Below are 24,632 nucleotides of genomic sequence, written 5' to 3'. Positions count from 1 at the left end.
AACACCAGCGCTACAAAAATAAAAAATAATTTTGTAGTGCCATGTTGGGCTTACCATCACTTATTTTATTTATTTATTTGTTACATTTGTATCCCACCTTTCCCCACTTATTAGTAGGCTCAAAGTGGCTTACACAGTTCCGGAGAGATGGTTACAGACTCCGGAGTGAACAAATACAGTATAGGGGTACTATTACAGTGACAAATACAGTAAAGAAGTATCGGTAAACAGGTTGGGGTGATTCAGAGAAAACATTAGGGTGTGATCATGCATGGGGTTGAAAACTTCGTTTCCTGATTAAAATGCCGTATTTCATTATTTGGTATTTATGTCAGATACTGTGGGGTATGCCTTCTTGAACATGTGAGTTTTTAGGTTTTTTGGGAATTCTAGATGATTATTTGTAGATTTCAGGCGATTTGGTAGAGAATTCCAGAGCTGGGTGCATATGTAAGAGAAACTTGATGCGTATGTTGATTTATACTTCACTTCTTTACAACCTGGGAAGTGAAGAGTTAAGTATGTTCTGGCTGATTCAATTGTGTTTCTAATTGGTAAGTCGATTAGTTCAGACATATTGGTTATATTTTCCATTATTTCTAATTTTCTTTTTAATACTAAATTGTCTTTCACCAAGACAGCTTCTAGAGAATCATCTTTTTAAACTTTTCTTCCAAAGTACCCATATTATTAAAAGACCCCCTGGATTTGTGGTTGGGGGATAGTGCTGGGCAGACTTATACGGTCTGTGCCAGAGCCAGTAGTGGGTGGTGGGGCGGGTGGTTGGGAGGTGGGGATAGTGCTGGGCAGACTTATACGGTCTGTGCCCTGAAAAAGACAGGTAAAAATCAAGGTAAGGTATACACAAAAAATGGCACATGTGAGTTTATCTTGTTGGGCAGACTGGGTGGACTGTGCAGGTCTTTTTCTGCTGTCATCTACTATGTTACTATTTGTTCTAACCCCTAATAAGTGTTTGTATTCTGATTAATATATTCCTTTATGTATGCAAGGTTATGCCTATATTCAACCTATATACTGTATAAATAACACTGTTACTCCTACTGCAATTGCAGGAGTTTTCAACATGGCATGGCTTATGTACTTATGCTATGTGAAAACATTGTATGCTGAAGGTACACCATGTCTCCTGCATTTGTTTCCCAGTGGAAAAAGCCAAGAAAATTGCCTTGCTTACCTGAGCAAGAGAGTCTGAGTAGGTGTATATCTGTTCATTAAGGAAACACATACGTAGTACTATGAAAATTGGTATGAAGATCACCGATGGGTCAGATTAATGAAACCAAAGCACAACTGCCCAGCTTGTTTCTCATCTGATTAAATTATTTTTGATATAGTATAGCCAGTGAGGTAGGAACTGATTGTCCTTATACTTAAGAGGCTATAGTTGAGGAAAAAAACCTCAGTGTTTGCTTACTTCAAGCAGCTCTTACATAGGTATATCAGCTTAAACGAGCTTAAAACAAAGCAACACATCACAGGAAAAAAAAAAACTCCAGTATTTTACAATAATTTGACAAGTAACAATAAACCAAGCAGTGACTCTCTGCAAAGCTGCTATATCAGAGCATGCAGTCCAAACTATAAACAAATAAAAGCACCTGCACTTATCTTTCTCAAAGCTGCTCATAATGTTCTCCTGTTTTAGAAGCTCAGCTGCATTTTCAACTTAACTCGTGGCATTCCTGTTCAAAGTTCCCAACAGAGAAATCTCTGTTTCGCTTCATGCTATGTCAGGGGATTCACATGCACTTTTGTAGTAAACAAGTTTCTAACATGGTGGGGAGGGAGGGTGAAGCAATGCTCATTCAAAGACTCTTCAACTGCATATGAGATCAGGCATCTCAGCACTACTGTAGCATTCCTTGTTCTGTCCTCTGACAGCCTTGCACTAGTTTATAATGTGATTCTAAAATGTGTGTAATGCTTTTACTGTTATTCTCATTTCTAAGGACTTTCACTGCTGCAGTTTCTTCTGCAAAGATATGTGAGCAAGACATTGTGTATAATGTAGTTCACAGGCAATGCAACCACACTGTTTGTCTGTATAAGAACGGTTACCACTGGTTGTGAGGCTGCTCAGACCTTTTTTCTCTCTCAGCCAAGCTTGGCTCCTGTGTCTACTTGCTATCATTTCCTGGTCAGTCTTACTATCTCTGTCCTGAGAGGTCAGCCAGGTATGACCCTTCCCTCCAATCGAGAGCTGTCATCTAGGACCACCCCTTGCTACCTGATGGCAGGCTCTGTCCTCATTGGCCTTTACCTGCTCCTCCCTGAGCCTGTGTAAGGCTTCCTGACCTCTTTGTCCCTTCAGCCATGAGGCATTCACCATCTTGCTACAGACATGAAGCATTCACCATCTTGCTTCAGGCAGCACTGTCCTGCTGAAACTCCCTGCAATGAACTTGGTTTTTGACCTTGAAAATATCTCCTCCCTAATGAAATATTGCATATTCCAGTCACCCAGCTCTGAGATACTTCTATCTGCTCAACTGTTTCTCACCTCCAACCACTGAAACAGCTCTCAGAATTACGGAGTCTCTGTGCCCTGGGGCAGCATTTCTGAACATCTGACTATGAGTAAATTATCTGTGATTTATTCAAATAAAAGAGACTTCAGAAAAATATTAGAGATTTCAGGTGTGATTGGTGTGCTAAGGTTATACTCCAAGATATCATAGACTTTATGGTAACAAGTCTATGAGAGGCTTGAACATTCCTAAAGGCAGTCTGAAAGATTAAAGCTCTATCACTCTATCATATTATTTCTAAAAGAAGGCTGCCCATTCTACCACTGTGTTTAAACCCCTGGGATATGTTTTTAATCTACCCCTCTATAGACCCCCGTGGGATCCTTCCACACGGAGGTGTACAGAGGGTCTGTTCTTCTATGATCTTGTGGACCGCCTCCCTGAATTCCTGTGAGACCCCTTCCCATGGGTATCGCTGTTGGGGAGGCATCAGAAGGCGCAGTTCAAGTCTAATTCCCATGACCACAGCTTTCTGTCCTTTTGGGTCTAAATGAATCTTTGGCCATTTATGTTCCCACATAAATTCTATGAAAATTCCCAACTGCTTCAGTTGTGAGGGATCTTACTTGTGTGTGATATTTTAGAAGACAGCTGACAGTTAGAGTATAAATGAAAACAGAGACAGAAACAGTGTAGATACAGGAATTATATTTTAATGCTCACCCAAATCAGGTCTTCAATTAGGTACATTCATCAGACAAATTCTGGATTCAACTGACCAGAGGTCTGCTTCCGGCGAGGCGTTGGGGAACTCTTCCAACGATCGGGCTTTTGCCCATCTCTTATATAGCATCTGGTCCTAATACAAGTCTATGTGAAGGGACTTTTTTTTTCTAATCTTGCATAACCTCTGAATCATACTCAACTGCCGGTCAGGTGCCCACCTCCCCTTTCCGTTTTAGTATTGCAACTTATTGTGCAATTTCCCTTTTTGTAAACAACTCCTTGGAGACTAATATCCAAACATGGGCAAATCTTTCTCATATCATCTTGTGATCTGGGTGCCATCTTCTAAAGACAGACTCCATGTTATGAACCAAACTTCTATCATTTCTGTCTTTAATTTCTTCATCGTAGGTGTTACACTCAATTTGAAAGTTGCACCAGGTTTCATTAAGACTCACCAAGCAGTCCTGCTCTTGCAGGCTCTCTGCTATAAGGCCATCAGCTGGTTTTCAGGCCTAGTCAGTACTTATCAGCTGTTTAAAGCTATGTAGCTTGGCCCACCACTATTCCAGTGGATAGGCCTCAAGCTAGATCACATATTAACAGATACACTGTATCTAGAAGAAATAACCATTTCTGTTCAATTTGACACACAATTCTGTGAACGTTTCCACGGTGTTTAGATGCCTGCAACTGCTACAAAACTACGCATTGTAAAGATTCAAAGGTATGGTGCATCTCATCACAGTCAGCTTTCTGATATTTAAACAATAGTGATGTTCAATTAATCACACTTTCAAAAGGCACAAGGTTTGACCTATATAGAATAGGTTACAGGAACATGTCAATAAATAAATCATATTGTTAACTGGTATCACCTGCCTGTCCTGTAGTCTACATATTCTGTGCTGTGTATCATTACAGAGCACACAGAGCAATGGCCACAACTCCTATGACTACCCACTGTATTTTCTTTAGGGGTCCGTGGGGTCCAAACATCACTCAAACTCAACTTATCTCCTAAATTACATTACATTGAAAACATTATTTTAGAGTCTGTTAATGCTGGTAATAATTTTAAAAGCTCCAAATGTAGTTTAATCTTCTTTCAGTCTTTCTGTGGCAGATGTGTTTTTTCATATCCCTTTCATGTGGTTTGGATCTATAAGCAACTACTCACGGGAGTTACACAATGCTCCAGCAGCTGCTCTATTCATCACCCGCTGTAGAGAATCCCTCTCATACAGTTTTCCTTTTATAGTTGCAGTATGTGCTCTGAACGACTCAGTAGTATCACAAATGTGGCAATATCTCAAAAATTGAGAAAATGGTATATTTGTACTCATATGTCGAGGATGCATACTAGAAAAATGCAATAACAAATTCCAGTCAGTAAGTTTAGTGCACGCTTTTAAAAGAGTCACCATCGCACTATCGCCACATCTAAAAATGTCAAACATGAAAGGTGAAAAGTCACTTTAAGAGGAATGGCACTGTTTTAAATATTGTACTAACTCCTTCAGTTCTTGTGTCGCCAACCATAGCAAAAAAATGTCATCTATGAATCATACCCAACTGACCACATTCTTATAACATATTGAAGAATACACCGATTGATCTTCAAAAGATGACATAAACAAGTTAGCTACAAAGGTTGCAAATGATGCTGCAATGGCTACACCTGATATTTGCTGGTAGAATTTGTCATCAAACAAGAAATAATTTTGTGTCAAGGCTATCTTATTGAGATTAACCAAAAATTCAGTTGGTACATCATGCGGACAAGGTCGTTCTTCTATAGTATTCCTTATCATTTCCAACGTTAAACCCTGAGGAATACTTGTATATAATGAGCACACATCCAAAAACACTGTCTTGAAGATTTAGAACATGGCATTGACACAGATTGCAATATATTAAAAAAAATGAGTTCTATCTCTAAGACAGAAGTTGATCTGTGTCACAAATAGAGAAAGAAACATATCTACATATTATTTCCAGGAGGGTATCCCTTGCAGAAACTAATGGGCAACCCCAGAGGATTTTCCAAATGTTAAGTATTTTAGGAAGGGTGTACACATTTGATATTTTACTTTTTAACGGTTTTTTATTGATGACAGATTATAAACATAGTCTTTTCCAATTTAACAGGTTCCACACTGATGTACAATTCTCAAAGTAGGATCTTAACAATTTTACCTCATTACTAACAGTCATCTTATATTTTATAGATTCACCCCTCCCTCCTCCCCGTCTCCCCTCCCTACCCCATATTCAACTTTGAACTTTAAATCCACTGAACAACTTTCAGTTTTATTACACCAATATCATTTCTATAATGGGTTACTCATATACTGTTAGAACATTACTATACCTTCCCACTTCTACTTCCATTTCTAATTCTGCCCCATCCATGTCCATAGGTTTAGAATCTCATGACCTTCTGTCCCATTGCACGAGGAATCCCGTGTTCTACCCAGGCCCCCGCCTATAAGCGAGGACCCCCACTGAACACATTAGGAACCCCTTTGTGCCCATTAATCTTATTTGTCTTGCTCCTACTTCTTCTTCCTTTAATAGTGTACTTCAACAATTCTAACATTAACATACAATCAGAAGTCCTAACGCTCCTCCACTAATATCTCTATCCCCCCTCCCCTCCTAATCCCTCCTCCCCATCCCTCTCAGCTCCCCCTCCTATCTCATCTATCCACTAAAATACTATTATCCCTTCCCCCCTTATTCACATTTGGTATTTTAAATGTCTTATATGTCAAAATTTTTAATTCTGCTGCAGTTACATAGCCTTTAGTCCTTGCTTCTTGAACTAAAGATTCTCTTTATATGGTTGTTTTCACTTTGCTTTGTAAGCCACATGGAACCTGAGGTTGCTTGGGGTAATGTGGGGTAAAAATATCATAAATAAATGTGAGTAAAAATATAATCTGAAGGATCATCACAGAGTTCCAAATGCACCATGCTAAGCAAAAGTTGATGCTCATATTCCTACATATACATAGCCCGTGTCATTAAAACAATGTCTCCTCGCTTGTCCACCCTATGAATAACTATAGATTTACCTGAACTTAGACCTCTCAGCGCATACCATTCTGCTGATGACATATTACTCTTCTAGTTAGCTCAATATTATTAGCCTCTCTCAATACTGCTTATTTGAAAATGAAATTGAAAAGATTTATAATGGTTAGTGGGTACAAAAGTCAGACCCTTGAAAAGTAAGTCATATTCTGCCTTAGCATTTTGTCGTTAAATTCACAATCACTGATTTCTTGGTGTCTCTGAACGAATCAGTGATTTATTTATTCACATGTCCCTGTAACCTATTGTATATAGGTCAAACCTCGCACCCTTTGAAAGTGAGATTAATTGAATATCTCCATTGTTAAAATACCAGAAAGATGTCGGTACTGCTAATTCCTGACTGTGCCGAGATGCACCAAACCTTTGAATCTTTACAATGTGTAGTTTTGCAGCAACTGCAGAAATAGGTCACTATGGAAAAATTTTACAGAATTCTGCATCAAATTAAACAGAAATAGATATTTTTTCTAGATACAGTGCAACCCCAGGTATTAAACACAGTAATAGAATGAACAGCCTTCTTTTAGAAATACTATGATAGAACTTGAATCTTTCAGCCTGCTTTTAGGAATACTATGGTAGTGCTGAGATGCCTGATCACATATGCAGTTGGTCTTTGAAAGAGTATAGCTTCACCACCCCTCTCTCCCACAACTGCCCCAAGGCCACCATGTTAGACACCAGTTTACAAAAGTGCATGTGAATCCCCTGATGTAGGATGAAGTGAAATAGAGATTTCTCTGTCAGGAACTTTGAGCAGCAATGCCAAGTTGAAAATACAGCTGAGCTTCTAAAACAGGAGAACATTGTAAGCAGCTTTAAAAAAGATAAGTGTAGGTGCCTTTACTTGTTTAGAGTTTGGATTGAATGCTCAGACAGAGCAGCTTTGCAAAGAGTCACTGTTGGTTTGAACTGCACTGAGTAGTTCTCAGAGAAGAGGACATTTCTCTGATAAGTGAACATTATTTTGCCTTGTGCTTTGGGAACTTAAAGATTGGGGTTTAAAGGAGGAATTGTATGTTAGTGATAGGCAGAATAAAAATTTTAAAAAGCAAACTTTATCAACTTATCTCCATACACTTTTCCCTCTAGTTTTAAAACTTGAACTTTGTACCACATCAATAACAGATAGCCTCTAGCAGGCACTGCATGACCTACTTTAGTCTTTGTTTTTGTAGTTCTGACTTTCTGCGCAACCTCATTTGCGTATTTTACTACTGGCAGTGCTTTTGATCATTCAACTGATATATATTTTTGCAGTTTCTATTTTTATATATTCTTTTGGGAATTGTATCTGCTAGTCAGTAGTTTTTTTAGATTACAAATCTCGTTTTCTTTTACTATAAAGTTTGGCACCAGTTTTTAGTTGAACTTTGACCCTTCTATCGGTATAAGGGGGTCTTTTACTAACGATTATTTATTATTTATGAGGCTGCTTAAAAACCCTGTTGTCTTTGTTTCTATTTTTTATAGTTTCATATGGTGGAAAATAGCAAATAGAACACCCAGTTTTTTAGCAGTGAAGATTACAGTATGTGCCCTATTTTTACCCCATTACAGATGTTTGTTTTTCAGATATTATATTTTCTGTTTGCTTTAGTAGATATGATATGTTTTCATATTTGTGTTTTTCAGATTCATTTTTCAGATTTATATTTATCACTTTATAAATGTATCATATACATGTTATTCGACTAGAAATGGTTATCTGTACTCTGTTCGACATGTCATGGTATTACATTATATTATCCTGTTTTATATGTTGCATTTTTAGTTGTTATATTTTTATATTTGTAATTTTATTTATTATTTTATAGCCCCTGATTCAGCTCTTCTGGGAGTGTTGGGCATTGCAGTAGGATGAAATTCTATAAAAATTTGCTTGTATCTATCTTTGAAAGCTTGACGAGCCACACTCCCTATGGTTTCTTGTGAAAAGTTATCTTAAACAGCTTTGGGTCTGCTGATGTTTTTCTGAAAAAAAGGAAACGAACAGACTTCTGCTTTTAAAAACAAAGAAATGGCTTTAAGGATAGGGTAAAACAAACTCAATCCAGCTTAAAATAAACACACTTTAGGGGTTTAAAATCATTAGAGCTGTGGGTTAAACAGCAAAAGTATCCTATTCAAATAAAAATTAAAAACAAAACAAAACTGAAGGCTAAAATTACTTTTTTTTTGTCCTGTAAGAAAAAAAAAGGATAAGCTGCACACATTCCTTTGCAGCTGTAGAGGGCAGTTTCAGAGGCTTTTGATGTCAATTCCAGTCATGTGCCACCCATCTAAGATGGTGAGTAGTGTGAAACAGAAAATGATGTGATGTGTTCAGTGGTTGCTGCCATCTTGGAAAAAAGAGATGTGGTTATGATGTCAATTCCTGTGATGTTACTGAAAACGGCAGGGTTTGGAAAGGGGCTATGCATAATGGGGGCAGGGTTAGAGGAGGGCTATGCAAATACGATGGGGCTAGGGGTGGGGATTATACAAAAGGGGCAGGGCTATGTTGTCATATTCGGTGATGTCATCCAAGAGATTGGGGAGGGGAGTAGACAGAGTAGGCATGTCCTCATTTCTGATTGGCTGACAAGACCTGAAGTGGGTGTGGCCATCTGTCACAAATATGGAAATTAGCTTTGATGAAAGTAGGTAAGATACACACTACTTATGTACTTTTCCTTTCCCTAATCTCCTCCCTTTCCTTTGATCCAGTTAAAAGTATTCAAGGAGATAGGGAGGAATTCTCAGTGAGACTTTACCCAAGGGTAAAACTGATGTTTACCTGTAGGAAAAACTTTGAAAGTTGTCCTCCTTAGATTTTACATTAATATGCATAATTTTCATTATCCCTTTTCTAATATGTAGATATTATGACCTTGAAATGAGTTGATATAAGGCACTGCATGATTTGCATTGCACAAGTTTTCACCTGGTGTCTGCAAGAATATAAGATAAAAAATCATCAACACCGGAATAGGACCAATAAAATATATTGAGCACACTACTGCTGTGACATCAACTTAAATTAAAGGAAATAACCCACAAATTATTGCTTCATTTCACTAATTTAAAAATCATAAATGAGGTAAGACTCCACAAGAAATAATGGTGTAAAAGGGAAAAGAAAATATTGAATTTTTCATCTGAAAGGAAAATCATTGATTAAAAAAAGGGAAGTTAAATCCTACAAAAAAATTAAGTAATAAAACAATATAAATTAAAGCTATAGGAACATAAATGACAGCTGATAAAAAAACAATAACTTTCCTATATTTAATCAAAACAATGCCAATTCTTCCCTCTACTCCACAACCAATTTGTTTAACTATCTTCTCAACTTCTTCTAACCACTATACTTCAAATATGTCACAGGCATATAAAAATCTGTCAAAGCAGCAGCTTCTACTACCTCAGCTATTGGGCTATTTTGAATCCTGCCAACATCAACTTTGCTTTCCACAAAACCAATATTCACACTAAACATTCACACCCATTTCCCTTCTCATGACCAAGTTTACAATAATCTGTACAATCATAAAAGTTTATTAATGCTGTAGTGTGGTAGAACAAGTCCCAAAAACAAAGGCAGGGAGACAGTAGCCTGCACTGTACAGCAGATACAACCCCCCAAAAAACAAAACATGGGGAAGAATCCTGCACTGTGTGGTGGGTACAGTGGCGTTCCGTGCTTGGCTAACTCCCGGGGCGGATCGCCGCTGCGCGCACCCCCCCCCCCCCCGGGTGCAGTGCAACACGGCGCCCCACCTGGCGTCAGCGGCGCCCCCCCCTGGTGTGGACCCTAACTTCCCCCCCCCCCGGCGCAGCGCCTCTCACTCCCCCCGACAGTCCCCACCTGCCTACCAGCTGAGCTCCGGCTGGCACCTCCAATCTGCAGCGCTGCTGACTTTAAATGAAGAAAACCGTCTTGTCGTTGGCCCTTCACTACTGAGTCCCGCCCTCGAGGAAATAGGAAGTTATATCAGAGGGCGGGACTCAGTAGTGAAGGGCCAACGACGAGACGGTTTTCTTCATTTAAAGTCAGCAGCGCTGCAGATTGGAGGTGCCAGCCGGAGCTCAGCTGGTAGGCAGGTGGGGACTGTCGGGGGAGTGAGAGGCGCTGCGCCGGGAGGGGAGGTGGACGGAGCACCCCCCACCTGTTGACACCCGGGGCGGACCGCCCCCACCGCCCCGCCCTTGCTACGCCACTGGGTGGGTAGAACCCCAGCAACTTTAGTGGGTAGGATAGATGGGTCATGTTGGTCTTTATCTGCCATTATAAGTACATAAGTACATAAGTAATGCCACACTGGGAAAAGACCAAGGGTCCATCGAGCCCAGCATCCTGTCCACAACAGCGGTCAATCCAGACCAAGGGCACCTGGAAAGCTTCCCAAACGTACAAATACATGTTATACATGTTCTATACATGTTATACATGTTCTATACATGTTATTCCTGGAATTGTGGATTTTTCCCAAGTCCATTTAGTAGTGGTTTATGGATTTGTCTTTTAGGAAACTGTCTAACCCCTTTTTAAACTCTGCCAAGCCAACCGCCTTCACCACATTCTCCGGCAACGAATTCCAGAGTTTAATTATGCGTTGGGTGGAGAAAAATTTTCTCCGATTTGTTTTAAATTTACTACACTGTAGTTTCATCGCATGCCCCCTAGTCCTAGTATTTTTGGAAAGCGTGACCAGACGCTTCACATCCACCTGTTCCACTCCACTCACTATTTTATATACCTCTATCATGTCTCCCCTCAGCCGTCTCTTCTCCAAGCTGAAAAGCCCTAGCCTCCTTAGTCTTTCTTCATAGAGAAGTTGTCCCATCCCCGCTATCATTTTAGTCGCCCTTCGCTGCACCTATACCATTTTTCAAAATTCTAGATCAAGCCTTCCTACGCAATTTACAAATTGACCTTCTCATGCTTAATGAAATGTGGGTTTTAACCAGGGTCCCTCAGTGTAGGTCTTCCTAACCTTCTTGGAAGCCCAAAGCTGTTGTATCATCGCTATCTTTGATTATAACCACCACTCCATGCAGATTTAGCCCTATGCTTTAAACATAAGAACATAAAAATAGCCATATTGGGTTAGATCAATGGTTCATCTAGCCCAGTATCCTGTTTCCAACAATGGCCAATCCAGGTGACAAGTACCTGGCAGAATACCTTTGTTGATTCAAGTTGTAACCTCCATACGGGTTACCCCAGTGAATCTTGGAAGCACAAAGTAGTTATCCTATTGCTATTATGGGCTGACCTGCTGATCCATGCAGGCTTCCCAGAATTTCATTATCATTCTCTTTACCTCAAGAGACCCTCTGTGGGGTTTTCTCCTTTTTTTTGTTTTGTTAATACTGTTAATCTATCACATAAGTACATAAGTACATAAGTAATGCCATACTGGGAAAAGACCAAGGGTCCATCGAGCCCAGCATCCTGTCCACGACAGTGGCCAATCCAGGCCAAGGGCACCTGGCAAGCTTCCCAAACGTACAAACATTCTATACATGTTATTCCTGGAATTTTGGATTTTTCCAAGTCCGTTTAGTAGCGGTTTATGGACTTGTCCTTTAGGAAACCGTCCAACCCCTTTTTAAACTCTGCTAAGCTAACCGCCTTCACCACTTTCTCCGGCAACGAATTCCAGAGTTTAATTACACGTTGGGTGAAGAAACATTTTCTCCGATTTGTTTTAAATTTACTACACTGTAGTTTCATCGCATGCCCCCTAGTCCTAGTATTTTTGGAAAGCGTGAACAGAAGCTTCACATCCACCTGTTCCACTCCACTCATTATTTTATATACCTCTATCATGTCTCCCCTCAGCCGTCTCTTCTCCAAGCTGTATAGCCCTAGCCGCCTTAGTCTTTCTTCATAGGGAAGTCGTCCCATCCCCGCTATCATTTTAGTCGCCCTTCGCTGCACCTTTTCCAATTCTACTATATCCTTCTTGAGATGCGGCGACCAGAATTGAACACAATACTCAAGGTGCGGTCGCACCATGGAGCGATACAACGGCATTATAACATCCTCACACCTGTTTTCCATACCTTTCCTAATAATACCAACATTCTATTCGCTTTCTTAGCCGCAGCAGCACACTGAGCAGAAGGTTTCAGTGTGTTATCGACGACGACACCCAGATCCCTTTCTTGGTCCGTAACTCCTAACGTGGAACCTTGCATGACGTAGCTATAAATTCGGGTTCTTTTTTCCCACATGCATCACCTTGCACTTGCTCACATTAAACATCATCTGCCATTTAGCCGCCCAGTCTCCCAGTCTTGTAAGGTCCTCTTGTAATTTTTCACAATCCTGTCGTGATTTAACGACTTTGAATAACTTTGTGTCATCAGCAAATTTAATTACCTCGCTAGTTACTCCCATCTCTAAATCATTTATAAATATATTAAAAAGCAGCGGTCCTAGCACGGACCCTTGAGGAACCCCACTAACTACCCTTCTCCATTGTGAATACTGCCCATTTAACCCCACTCTCTGTTTCCTATCCTTCAACCAGCTTTTAATCCACAATAGGACATTTCCTCCTATCCCATGACCCTCCAATTTCCTCTGTAGCCTTTCATGAGGTACCTTGTCAAACGCCTTTTGAAAATCCAGATACACAATATCAACCGACTCCGCTTTGTCCACATGTTTGTTCACTCCTTCAAAGAATTGAAGTAAATTGGTCAGGCAAGATTTCCCCACACAAAAGCCATGCTGACTTGGTCTCAGTAATCCATGTCCTCGGATGTGCTCTGTAATTTTGTTTTTAATAATAGCCTCTACCATTTTCCCAGGCACCGACGTCAGACTCACCGGTCTATAATTTCCCGGATCTCCCCTGGAGCCTTTTTTAAAAATGGGCGTTACATTGGCCACCCTCCAATCTTCCGGTACCACGCTCGATTTTAAGGATAAGTTGCATATCACTAGCAGTAGCTACGCAAGCTCGTTTTTCAGTTCTATCAGTACTCTAGGATGAATACCATCCGGTCCAGGAGATTTGCTACTCTTCAGTTTGCCGAACTGTCCCATTACGTCCTCCAGGTTTACCATGAAGTCAGTAAGTTTCTCCGACTCGTCCGCTTGAAATACCATTTCCGACACCGGTATCCCACCCAAATCTTCCTCGGTGAAGACCGAAGCAAAGAATTCATTCAGTCTCTCCTCCAGAAGGGCATTCCAGGCATCTACAACTCTCTCTATGAAAAAATACTTCCTGATGTTGTTCTTCCATTTACTTTCCTTACATATTTTGTCTTGTTCTCACTCCCGTTAAAACAATAATGCACATTAAAGAGGTTATTTGCTTTCATCGATAGATTAAGAAATAAATTGAAGCTTCACTCTTTAATAATACATAGCTCTACACAAAACAATACTAGGAAACCTAGCATATAAAGGGTAGGGATAAGAGAAAAATTAATTACACTTATGTAAACTAATCATGCTGGATATATTCTACTACATGAACTTCTTATACTGACATTACTTCCTTCTTACCTTTCAATATGAACTGATAGATAAAAGAGCTATGTTAACACGCTACCATTTTAAAATATTATAATCAGACTCTAAGTTTTGCTAAAACTGTCTATAGACAAGCTCAGTATATATTTTCCTTGACTGTAGTCTGTCTGCAGCTTCTCCAGATTGGTAATCCCAAGGCTGAAGATCCTCTGCTGTCTCCTCCCTCCTCCTCTGTCCACTGAAACATTACAGTCTCCTAATCACCAATGCTCCCTGCACCAGTTTCTCTCATGAACTCCCAGCACCACATGTTCAAAACAAATTGCATTTGGACAGTAAAGGAGGCAGACACAAATATTGGGTATGCATGGTGGGGGATTCAGGGGCCAGAGGAACATGACATTAGAAAAGTGAAAATATAGGGGCTGCGGGAGAAAGATCATATGGATATACTGAGGAGGAAGAGAACACATTGTATGTTGATTTTTGTGTATGTGCATGTGATGAGTTGTATGTTTTTGTTTGTATATCTGTGTCTGTTGCATGTGTTTATGTGTTGGCTCTGTGTGATTAGGAGAGATGAGAACAGGAGAGAGAGGCAGTTTGCTGTGTATGAAAGTTTCTATGCTACAGAAACTGGAACTGCTTCTCCCACAGAAATGCAATAGGTCATGTGAACTGTATTTTTCTGAAACACTTTTATGTGGCTCACTTTCAAAATCGTGTCTCTTCATCTATTTTTCTCCCATACCATATTTGACCCCATTCCATTAAAGTCTCAGAGAGTTATTTTGTCCCCTGACAGACATTCTTGGGAAAACTGCTACTTGCCTTTTAAAACAACTTTTACATGAGAAGAATTAACCTGTGCTTAAGAAGGGATCATTATTAACATTTTGCTTTCTTTGCTACATTATTGATTTAAAATAGGTGGTTTTGCTACTAGCCTTCAGTTGCCCACAGCATTAAAAGGTTTAAAAAGTGTGAAATTTCCATTTGTGGGAAGTAATGGGAACTGCACAGCTACAGCAATGGTCTGGTACACCTCAAAAACTTTCAAAAGGGGTACATATAATCAAATCTAGAGGTTGCCACAGCTGAATAAAAGGTAACATAGTAGATGACGGCAGAAAAAGACCTGCACGGTCCATCCAGTCTGCCCAACAAGATAACTCATATGTGCTACTTTTTGTGTATACCCTACTTTGATTTGTACCTGTGCTCTTCAGGGCACAGACCGTATAAGTCTGCCCAGCACTATCCCCGCCTCCCAACCACCAGCCACACCTCCCACCACCAGCTCTGGTACAAACTGTATAAGTCTGCCCTGCACTATCCCCGCCTCCCAACCACCAGCCCCACCTCCCAACCACCGGCTCCGGTATTTATTCACTTTGATGAACAGGTATTTGTAAGCAAGCTAGAGAGCATAACTGGAGGATATATAATGGTTTCTCTTGCATTTTTTAAATGTTGTTGTTGTTACATTTGTACCCCGTGCTTTCCCACTCATGGCAGGCTCAATGCAGCTTACATGGGGCAATGGAGGGTTAAGTGACTTGCCCAGAGTCACAAGGAGCTGCCTGTGCCTGAAGTGTATCTTTTCCTAATACTATGATGATTGTTATGACCTCACAAATGCCTGCTTTTAGGACAGACATTTGGATTTTTTCCATTATGTTTCTCCCAGTGGTGAAAAGAGTTGGTTGAATTGAACTCTGTGTGGCTGTAGGTAATTTCACTTTCCTGATATTTTCAGTTTGAAATGATACTTTTCAGAACTTCATGTCACACCATTCATACTGCTTTAAATTCTATAAGCAGAAGCTTTGGTTCTCAAAATTAATACATACCTGGTCTTAGGTGACCCACTGTATCAGCCAAACTTCCTTTTTTTACTTTGGTGATAAAAGCACATAGACGACCTGATTCTGTCATCTTTCCTCCTACAACCTATTTAAAAGACATAGGATTATCAGATAAGCCTCACACTTTTAAAGCAGAAGTTAGTGAATACATTTTTTTTTATTTACAGCCAAATAATCTGTACCCTTTTACCATAGAACTGTTTTAAATATTAGTGTATTACATATTCCTTCTTCAAGTCTTTTGATTATAGAAACAGCAACAAAAATTAAAATTGTACTGCTTAACAGTGAAAAGCAATAAATCTACATTCCCCAGGGATCTTATCATCTCCATTTTTTTTATTACTGTCACAAAGTAGATGTGTTAATACTAATTACATTTTTTAAAGGCTAAACTAAATTTGAATTTATGTAAGGTATAGTGAGGCTTAATTCTTACTTAACAAGGTTAACGATGATAATGTACTACAGTATTAGATCATCAACTCCTTCCAGGGCAAGATAAAGATACAACTAAGAGAAGCCCTCTGTAAAATTTTCCATTCTTCTTGGCATAAGATAAAATTGTATCAGTGAAACATGGAAAGTTCATACAAACTCAAAAATAGTATTGTATTTCAGTGCTTAAATGTGGCTTCTTACTATTGTTCATGTCTTAGAAAACTTTGAAAATCTATACTGGGAACCAATAGAGGATCCTGACAATGCAAATCTTGGGGGCAGTACCTCTATTCTTCTTCTCTTGATGCAGTCTTACGTACTGCAGAAATTAGCTCAATATGGTGGATGTGAACACATTTTGCACATATAAAAGGAACTACTACTACTTAACATTTCTAGAGCGCTACTAGGGTTACGCAGCGCTGTACAATTTAACAAAGAGAGACAGTCCCTGCTCAAAGAGCTTACAATCTAATAGACAAGTGAACGGTCGGTCCGATAGGGGCAGTCAAATTGGGGCAGTCTGGATTCACTGAACGGTAAGGGTTAGGTGCCGAACGCAGCATTGAAGAGGTGGGCTTTAAGCAAAGACTTGAAGACGGGCAGGGAGGGGGCTTGGCGTAAGGGCTCAGGAAGGTTGTTCCAAGCATAGGGTGAGGCAAGGCAGAATGAGCGGAGCCTGGAGTTGGCGGTGGTGGAGAAGGGTACTGAGAGGAGGGATTTATCCTGTGAACGGAGGTTACGAGCGGGAACGTAAGGGGAGATGAGGGTAGAAAGATAGTGAGGGGCAGCAGACTGAGTGCATTTGTAGGTAAGAAGGAGAAGCTTGAATTGAATGCGGTATCTGATCGGAAGCCAGTGAAGTGACCTGAGGAGAGGGGTGATATGAGTATATCGGTTCTGGCGGAATATGAGACGTGCAGCAGAGTTCTGAACAGATTGAAGGGGGGATAGATGGCTAAGTGGGAGGCCGGTGAGGAGTAAGTTGCAGTAGTCCAGGCGAGAGGTAATGAGAGCGTGGACGAGAGTTCGGGTGGTGTGCTCAGAGAGGTGGTGTGTTCATATAAAAGGAACCAGTAAGAAAAAGAAATTCAATCACATTCTCAAAAGATTATTTTAATGGCACACCTGGAAGCATAGCAGAGAGTTCTTGTGTCAGTATTTCTACAACTGTTCAAGTTTTCAGTTCATTGGTAAAGCATTTGCAGCATGAACATTTTCCACATTATCAACAGCTATTTTAACGTATTTTTCAATATTTTTCCAATTGTGTAAAAATTAGGCCTGCACTTTAATCATAGTTATTTTCCCCTTATCTTGTGTGAAATGGCTCAAACGATTGGTGTGTGCTCTAACGCAGCATTATATAAGTAAATTCATGTTACATGATTAGGAGATGCAAAACATGCAAATGCGTGTAAAGCAGCTCATTATTATATAAATTTGGTAACACAGCTTGGTGCACAATGCAAGTGGAGTGGAGGAGTGGTCTAGTAGTTAGAGCACCGTTCTTGACTGGTTCAAATCCCACTGCAGCTAGTGGGCATAGGTCCCCCTGTCCAGCCGAAGCTCCCTCCAGTGACCCCCCTCAATGTCAACATGACCCCCAGTGGCCAACTTCCACCCACCATCCTCTATGGGTTTCCAGTGCCCTTTTGAAGGATGACCGGCGAGAGCAGGAACAACTGGACATCACTCCTGCCTGACCACTAAACACCAGGGATTTTTAAATAAGGTAGGCCTGGGGATGTCATATTGGTGGAGGTGCGTCCAGTGGGGCACAACTAACATCTAGGTAGGTTGAGAGGTTTACATAGGAGGGTGGTCTGATTGGGGAAGGACACTAGGGAGAGCTTTGTTTGGGTGGGGAGGGCCTATGACCAACCCATTACTTCTATATCCAGTTCTGACCCCTTTACAAGATAGCTCAAGAGCAATGGGCTACAGCTTGGCATCCCAATGCTCCTGAGCACATGTACTAACACTGCCTGTCAGGTGGTTGGCAGGTAATGTTAAGTCCTATACCCATAGGATTCAGCAACCTGCAGTATACAGATGCCACAGATTGGTGAATCCCATGGTGAATCAAGGTACGGTAAAAGCTCTTTTTTACTGCAACTTTCTAACTCCCCCCCCTCCCCTCTGATAACATTGCTCCTGAGTATCTTCAAAAACATTATTCAGTGATAAATCCCTGCATAGCCCTTGTGAATAGAAAACCAGGTTTACTACTAGTCTCATGGTCATATAGTTTGCATGGGGTGATTATTCAAGCCCGTGCCTTTGCATGGGTAGCACCTATGTTGTCGAACTCTCTTCCAACCATGCACTATGTGTGACTGTTCTGCGCATGCCAAAGACGGCTTCATATATGCAGACAAGCTGCGTGTATAATAGCCGTCTACAACCTTAAATAAATTGTCATCTACAATCTTAGAAAAATACAAGTCCAGGTGAAAATATCCAAGTGCTCGTCAGGGACGACTTTTTTTTTTTTTAAAGAGTATGGGTGAAGGACGTCTTTCGCTATGCCTCCATCCCTGCGATGGCAGTTGAAGACGTCCAAAATGTGGATGCTTCTGTGAGAAGGATGTCCATGCCTGCTATGCCTGCGACACCCCCTTTATTTATTTGAATTTTGGATCACAAGTAGCAGCAGTGGGATTTGAGCCAGCCACCTCTGGATTGCAAGTCCAGTGCTCTAACCACTAGGCCACTCCTCCACTCCACTCCATTGAAATTTGGCCGTTCCTGTGTGTGTGTGGGGGGGGGGGGGCAGTTCAGGACATCCAAATGTTTGAAAGAAGGACATCCACGCCTTCACTATACCTCCGCTGACACACACATACCTCTCCTCCCAGGGACCTACATACTGTAGCGATGGACCTGAGTATGACATTTCAGGCTGGCAAAAAAAGTTTTGAAAGTTGTTTTTTTCAGGGTGGGAGGGGGTTAGTCACCACTGGGGGAGTCAGGGGAGGTCATCCCCGATTCCCTCCGGTGGTCATTTGGTCAGCAGTTCGGGCACCTTTTTCAGGCTTGGTCACAGTGGTGTAACAAGGGGGGGGCGGGAGAGGCGGTCAGCCCCAGGTGTCAGCTCGGGGGGGGGGGGGGCTCCCTGCCAGCTCCCCCCCCCCCTGGTGCAGCACGATGACACCCCCCCCTCGGCGCATCAACACCCCCCCTGACCCAGTGCCTACCCTCCTCAGCTCCCTCCAACCAGCTCCCGCACCCTACCTTTAAAGAAATTTTGGAAGCCGTGGAGAGGTGAGGCGCGTGCATGTAAAAGAAGCGTGGATCGTCATCGGGCCTTCCCTCACGCTGTCTGTCCCGCCCTCCGCTGACACAACTTCCTATTTCCGCAACGGCGGGACAGACAGCGTGAGGGAAGGCCCGATGACGATCCATGCTTCTTTTACATGCAGGCACGAGGCGCTGCGCCTCGCCTCTCCGCGGCTTCGGAAATTTCTTTAAAGGTAGGGTGTGGGAGCTGGTTGGAGCCGGAGGGAGCTGAGGAGGTTAGGCACTTGTCGGGGGGGGGGGGGGAGGTGTTGATGCGCCGAGGGTGGGGGTCATCGTGCTGCACCACTGCTTGGTCATAAGAAAAAATGGACCAAGTATAGTCACCCAAGTGCTCGTCAAGGGCGCCCTTCTTTTTTCTATTATCTCTCGAGGACGCCCATCTGTTAGGCACGCCCCAGTCCCGCCTTTGGTATGCCTCCGACACCCCCCCGGGAACTTTGGTCATACCCGTGACGGGAAGCAGTTGGGGACGCCCTAAATCAGCTTTCGATTATGCCGATTTGGGCGACCCTGAGAGAAGGACGCCCATCTCCCAATTTGTGTCGAACGATGGGCGCCCTTCTCTTTTGAAAATAAGCCTGATAGACAAACATGGTTTAGTAGGACAGAGTCAACATGGATTTAGAAGTCTTGCCTAATGTATTTGCTTCATTTCTTTTAAGGTGGATAAAGGTGAGCCGGTCGATGTAGTATATTTTAATTTTCAGAAAGCTTTTGACAAAATCCTTCATGAGAGACTCCCAAGGAAATTAAAAAGCCATGGAATAGGAGTATATGTTCAGTTGTGGATTAGGAACTGATTAATGGCTAGAACACAGAGGGTAATATGTTAAATGGCCATCTCTCTCAGTAAAGGAAGGTAGCATGCTCCAGGGATCTGTACTGAGACTGGTGCTATTTAACATATTTACAAATGATCTAGAAATGGGAACAAGTGAGGTGATTAATTTTGCAGATGACACAAAACTATTCAAAGTCATTAAAACACATGCAGACTGTGAAAAATTTCAGGAAGACCTTAGAAAACTGGAAGACTGGGCATCCAAATGGCAGATGAGATTTAATGTAATGCACAATGGGAAGAATAATCCAAATCATAGTTACCTGATGTTAGGGTCCACCTTAGGAGTCAGCAACCAAGAAAAAGTCCTAAGTGTCAATGAGGACAATATTCTGAAATCTTCTGCCCAGTGTGTGGCAGAAGACAAAAAAGCAAACTGGATGTTAGGAATTTAAGAAAGGGATAAAAAGTAAGAGAAAGAATACTAAGATGTCTCTGTATTGTTCCATGGTGCGACCTCACCTTGAGTATTGTGTGCAATTCTGATCTCCATATCTCAACAAAGATGTAGCAGAATTAGAAAAGATTCAGCTTGGAAAAGAAATGGCTGTGGGGGAAGGGGGATATGATAGAGATCTACAAAATCCTGAGTGGTGTAGTATGGCTAAACATGAATCGATTGCTTATTCTTTCAAAAATTACTAAAACTAGGAGACACGCGCAACAAAGTTACATGGTAATTCTGTACTTTTAAAATGAATAGGAGGAAATATATTTTACTCAATGAACAGTTTAGCTCTGGAAATCGTTAACAGAGGATGTGGTAAGAGCTGTTAACGTTTGGACAAGTTCATGGAAGAAAAGTCCGTAGTCTGTCATTACAACACAGTTGTTACAATACTTAAAGCTCTGTCAAGAAATCTGGAAGATAATATCAGGACCCACTCACTGGAAAAGACCTGTGTGCATACCAATACTGAAGAAAGGTGATCTGACTGACCCTGGAAATGATTGCATAGTTGCTCTAATCCCACATAGCAGCAATGGAGAAAAGCCACTGCTGTCCTGGGATTGGTAGCATAGAATATTGCTACTATTTGGGATTCTGCCAGGTACTTGTGACCTGGACTGGCTATTGCTGGAAGCAGAATACTGGGCTAGATGGATCATCAGTTTGTCTCAGTATAGCTACTCTTATGCTTTTATGTTATGTTCTTATAAAAATTCATGTGTACTCTATAAGTTATGTGCAAAACTGTGAGCACCGCCCACATTCCTCTCATGCTTCATATAAGTACATAAGTATTGCCATACTGGGATAGACCAAAAGTCCATCAAGCCCAGCATCCTGTTTCCAACAGTGGCCAATTCAAGTCACAAATACCTGACAAGATCCCCCCAAAAGTACAAAACATTTTATGCTACTTATCCTAGAAATAATCAGTGGATTTTCCCCAAGTCCATTTTAATAATGGTCTATGGACTTTTCCTTTAGGAAGCCGTCCAAACCTTTTTTAAACCCTGCTAAGCTAACCACCTTACCAATGAATTCCAGATTTTAATTACACGTTGAGTGAAGACAAATGTTCTCCAATTCTTATTAAATTTACTACTTTGTAGCTTCATCACATGCCCCCTAGTCCTAGTATTTTTGGAAAGAGTAAATAGATGCTTCACGTCTACCCTTTCCACTCTACTCATTATTGTATAGACCTCTATCACATCTCCCCTCAGCCGTCTTTTCTCCAAGCTGAAGAGCCCTGGCCTAGATCCCTTTCTTGGTCGGTGACTCCTAACGTGGAACCTTGCATTACGTAGCTATAATTCGGGTTCCTCTTTCCCACATGTATCACTTTGCACTCGTTCACATTAAACGCCATCTGCCATTTAGACGCCCAGTCTCATAAGGTCCTCTTATAATTTTTCACAATCCTCTTGCAATTTAACAACTTTGAATAACTTTGTGTCATCAGCAAATTTAATTACCTCACTAGTTACTCCCATCTCTAGGTCATTTATAAATCTGTTAAAAAGCAGCGGTCCCAGCACAGAGCCCTGGGGAACCCCACTAATTACCCTTCTCCACTGAGAATATTGACCATTTAATCATACTCTCAGTTTTCTGTCTTCTTCGCTTCTCCCACTACCTCCGTATAATGTCCAGCATTCCACCCCCTCCCCCCATCGGGTCTCCAGCATCTCTTTCCTTCTCTTCCTCTCAACCCCGCCCTTTGTCTCTAGCATTTCTTTCCTTCCCTCCCCCTTCTGCATCTCTCTCTCCTTCTCTTCTTCTTCCCTAGTCTGTGGTGTCCAGCATCCCACCCTCTTCATGGTCTCCAGCATCTCTCTCCTTCCCTCACTCATAGTCCACCACTTGGAACCCAGGTAGCGAAATCCTGCTGTGTAGACGGTTTTGTACATTATGTTTCTGCAGTTGGGTAGGTGAAGAAGTAGGCAGCTTCTGGTTTCTGGGCCTGTATTTCTTGAGGATAGTTCGATCATATCTATCATGTGTTCAGGGGACATACCAAATAGTATCTTGTAAATTACTTGATTGGCAGCCAGTGTAATTATTTCAAGCAGTGAAGTGGCTTTTTCATATTTCAACTTCTTGAATATCAGTCTGCTGCCTTGTTTTAGACGGTTTACAGCAATTATAGTGTATTTTGCTTGCACCCTAAGTATGCTGCATTGCAGTAGTCTAGTTGTGATAGTATCGTCGATTGTACCATTATTCAAAATGACTGTCTAGGAAAGTAGTCTCTGATCCTTCTCAGTTTCCATAGTGTTTGAATCATTTTGATGTTACTGTTGATGTTTGACTATCCATTGATAGATGTTTATCAAGAATGATTCCCAGTATTTTTAGTTGTGTTTTGATTTGGTATGTTTGATGGTAGATTGTGAAATTTTGGTGAGATGTGGGGTTGTGCAAGCTTCATAGAACCAGGAATTTGGTTTTGCCTTTATTCCATGAGGTCCAGACCTTTTTAACCTTGTCCAGTATTTCTGTGATACTGTTCTTAAAAGGTAAGTAAATGGTGACATCATCTGCGTATATAAATGGGTTGAAACCCATTAATTCCAGTTTTTTGCCAAGTGGGACCATCATTATATTGAACAGTGTTGGTGATATTGGAGAACCATGTGGTATCCCACACTCAGATTTCCAACAGGCTTATATCTGGTTAGACACCATTACAATGTAGGTAGGATCTGGTCTTTAGAAAGCTACTGAACTATGCAGCCACAGCGCCACTGATTCCCATATAATTGAACAAGGCAATTAATGTTGTGTGGTCTACTAGATCAAACGCACTTAACATTTCAAATTGTAGTAGTAATATATTGTGACCTTGGCATATTAAGCTTCTGAACTTCGTTATCAGAGTAGTTATGTGCTGTGTTGTGGTCTGAACCCTGATTGAGATTTATGAAGTATTGAGTGTTGTGTCAGGTATTCCATTAGTTGCTATGCTACCAGACCCTCTATCATTTTGGTCAGTAGTGGTATCAAGGCCACTGGTCTGTAGTCTGTGAGATCGCCAATCTTATTTGTTGTGTTTTGGGGTATTGGAGTAAGTACAATGTCTTCTTTATCTGTTGGGAACTGTCCATATGACAACATGTATGTGATGTGTTTGGTGAGGCATTTGATGAACCATTCTGGTGGGTTTTTCATCATGTAGTTGGAGCATTCATCTAGCAGGCAGTTCGCATGAGCGTATTTTGTCAGTAATGCCTTTACTGTGCTTGTTTTGGGTGATTTGAAGAAAGACCATATTCTGTCTTCCATGGTGTGAGTGTCGTTTGTTTTGCATTCTTGTAAGATATCTATGATGGATGCTTGTGGAGTCACAAGGATTGATCTTGTATTTGCTATTTTTTGTTCAAAGTATTATGCAAGCTCGTCTGCAGTTGTGGTATTTCAGTTAATGCCAATATGCCTTGGGTTTTCAGTAGATTGTTCATGATTCTGAATATATTTTTTGTGTTGATCTGTTCAGGGTTTGCATAGGTGCTGTAGTATTCAGCTTTAGCTTTCTTTATAATGTGTTTATATTTTCTTATGGCTGTTCTCCATATACCCTTGTTTAACTCTGTTTTGTTTTTGGCCCATGGTCTTTCTAGTTTCCTGCATAGTGTTTTTTCATTTGTAATAGCACTTCGTTAAACCAGGGACGTGATTGTTTCTTGTTTCTTGTTTTAATTTTAAGTGGTGCTATTTTGTTCAGTGTGTTTTCACTTGCTTCATCCCAATTTCTTATGAAGTGGATGTCATTCAGTGATAAGTTACTGTGTTCGTTCATCAGATGGTGTAGTTGCCCACCCTCCCTCTTGTTGTGAATGTGGGTGGTGGTCTTGGTTCTCTGTTCTTACCATTCTCTTTCCACTTAGTGTAAAAGTGAGCTTGCTGTGGTTTGACCATGGTACCTCTT

General features: G+C 41.1%; 1 protein-coding gene across 36 annotated transcripts in view; it reads right to left on the bottom strand.

The window, feature by feature from the left end:
• Positions 1-24,632, bottom strand: part of RIMS2 (regulating synaptic membrane exocytosis 2) — a 1,685,778-nt gene that overhangs the window by 674,019 nt on the left and 987,127 nt on the right. For all 36 annotated transcript variants that reach the window (XM_030217702.1, XM_030217600.1, XM_030217677.1 and 33 more), the window contains one exon: positions 15,654-15,753. In XM_030217702.1, coding sequence (XP_030073562.1) covers positions 15,654-15,753 — 100 coding nt within the window. The remainder of the gene's footprint in view (positions 1-15,653; positions 15,754-24,632) is intronic.

This window comes from Microcaecilia unicolor, chromosome 1, assembly GCF_901765095.1.
Source record: "Microcaecilia unicolor chromosome 1, aMicUni1.1, whole genome shotgun sequence".
Lineage (NCBI taxonomy): Eukaryota > Metazoa > Chordata > Amphibia > Gymnophiona > Siphonopidae > Microcaecilia > Microcaecilia unicolor.
The sequence above is the reverse complement of the archived record's forward strand: the minus strand, read 5'-3'. Positions and strand labels throughout refer to the sequence as shown.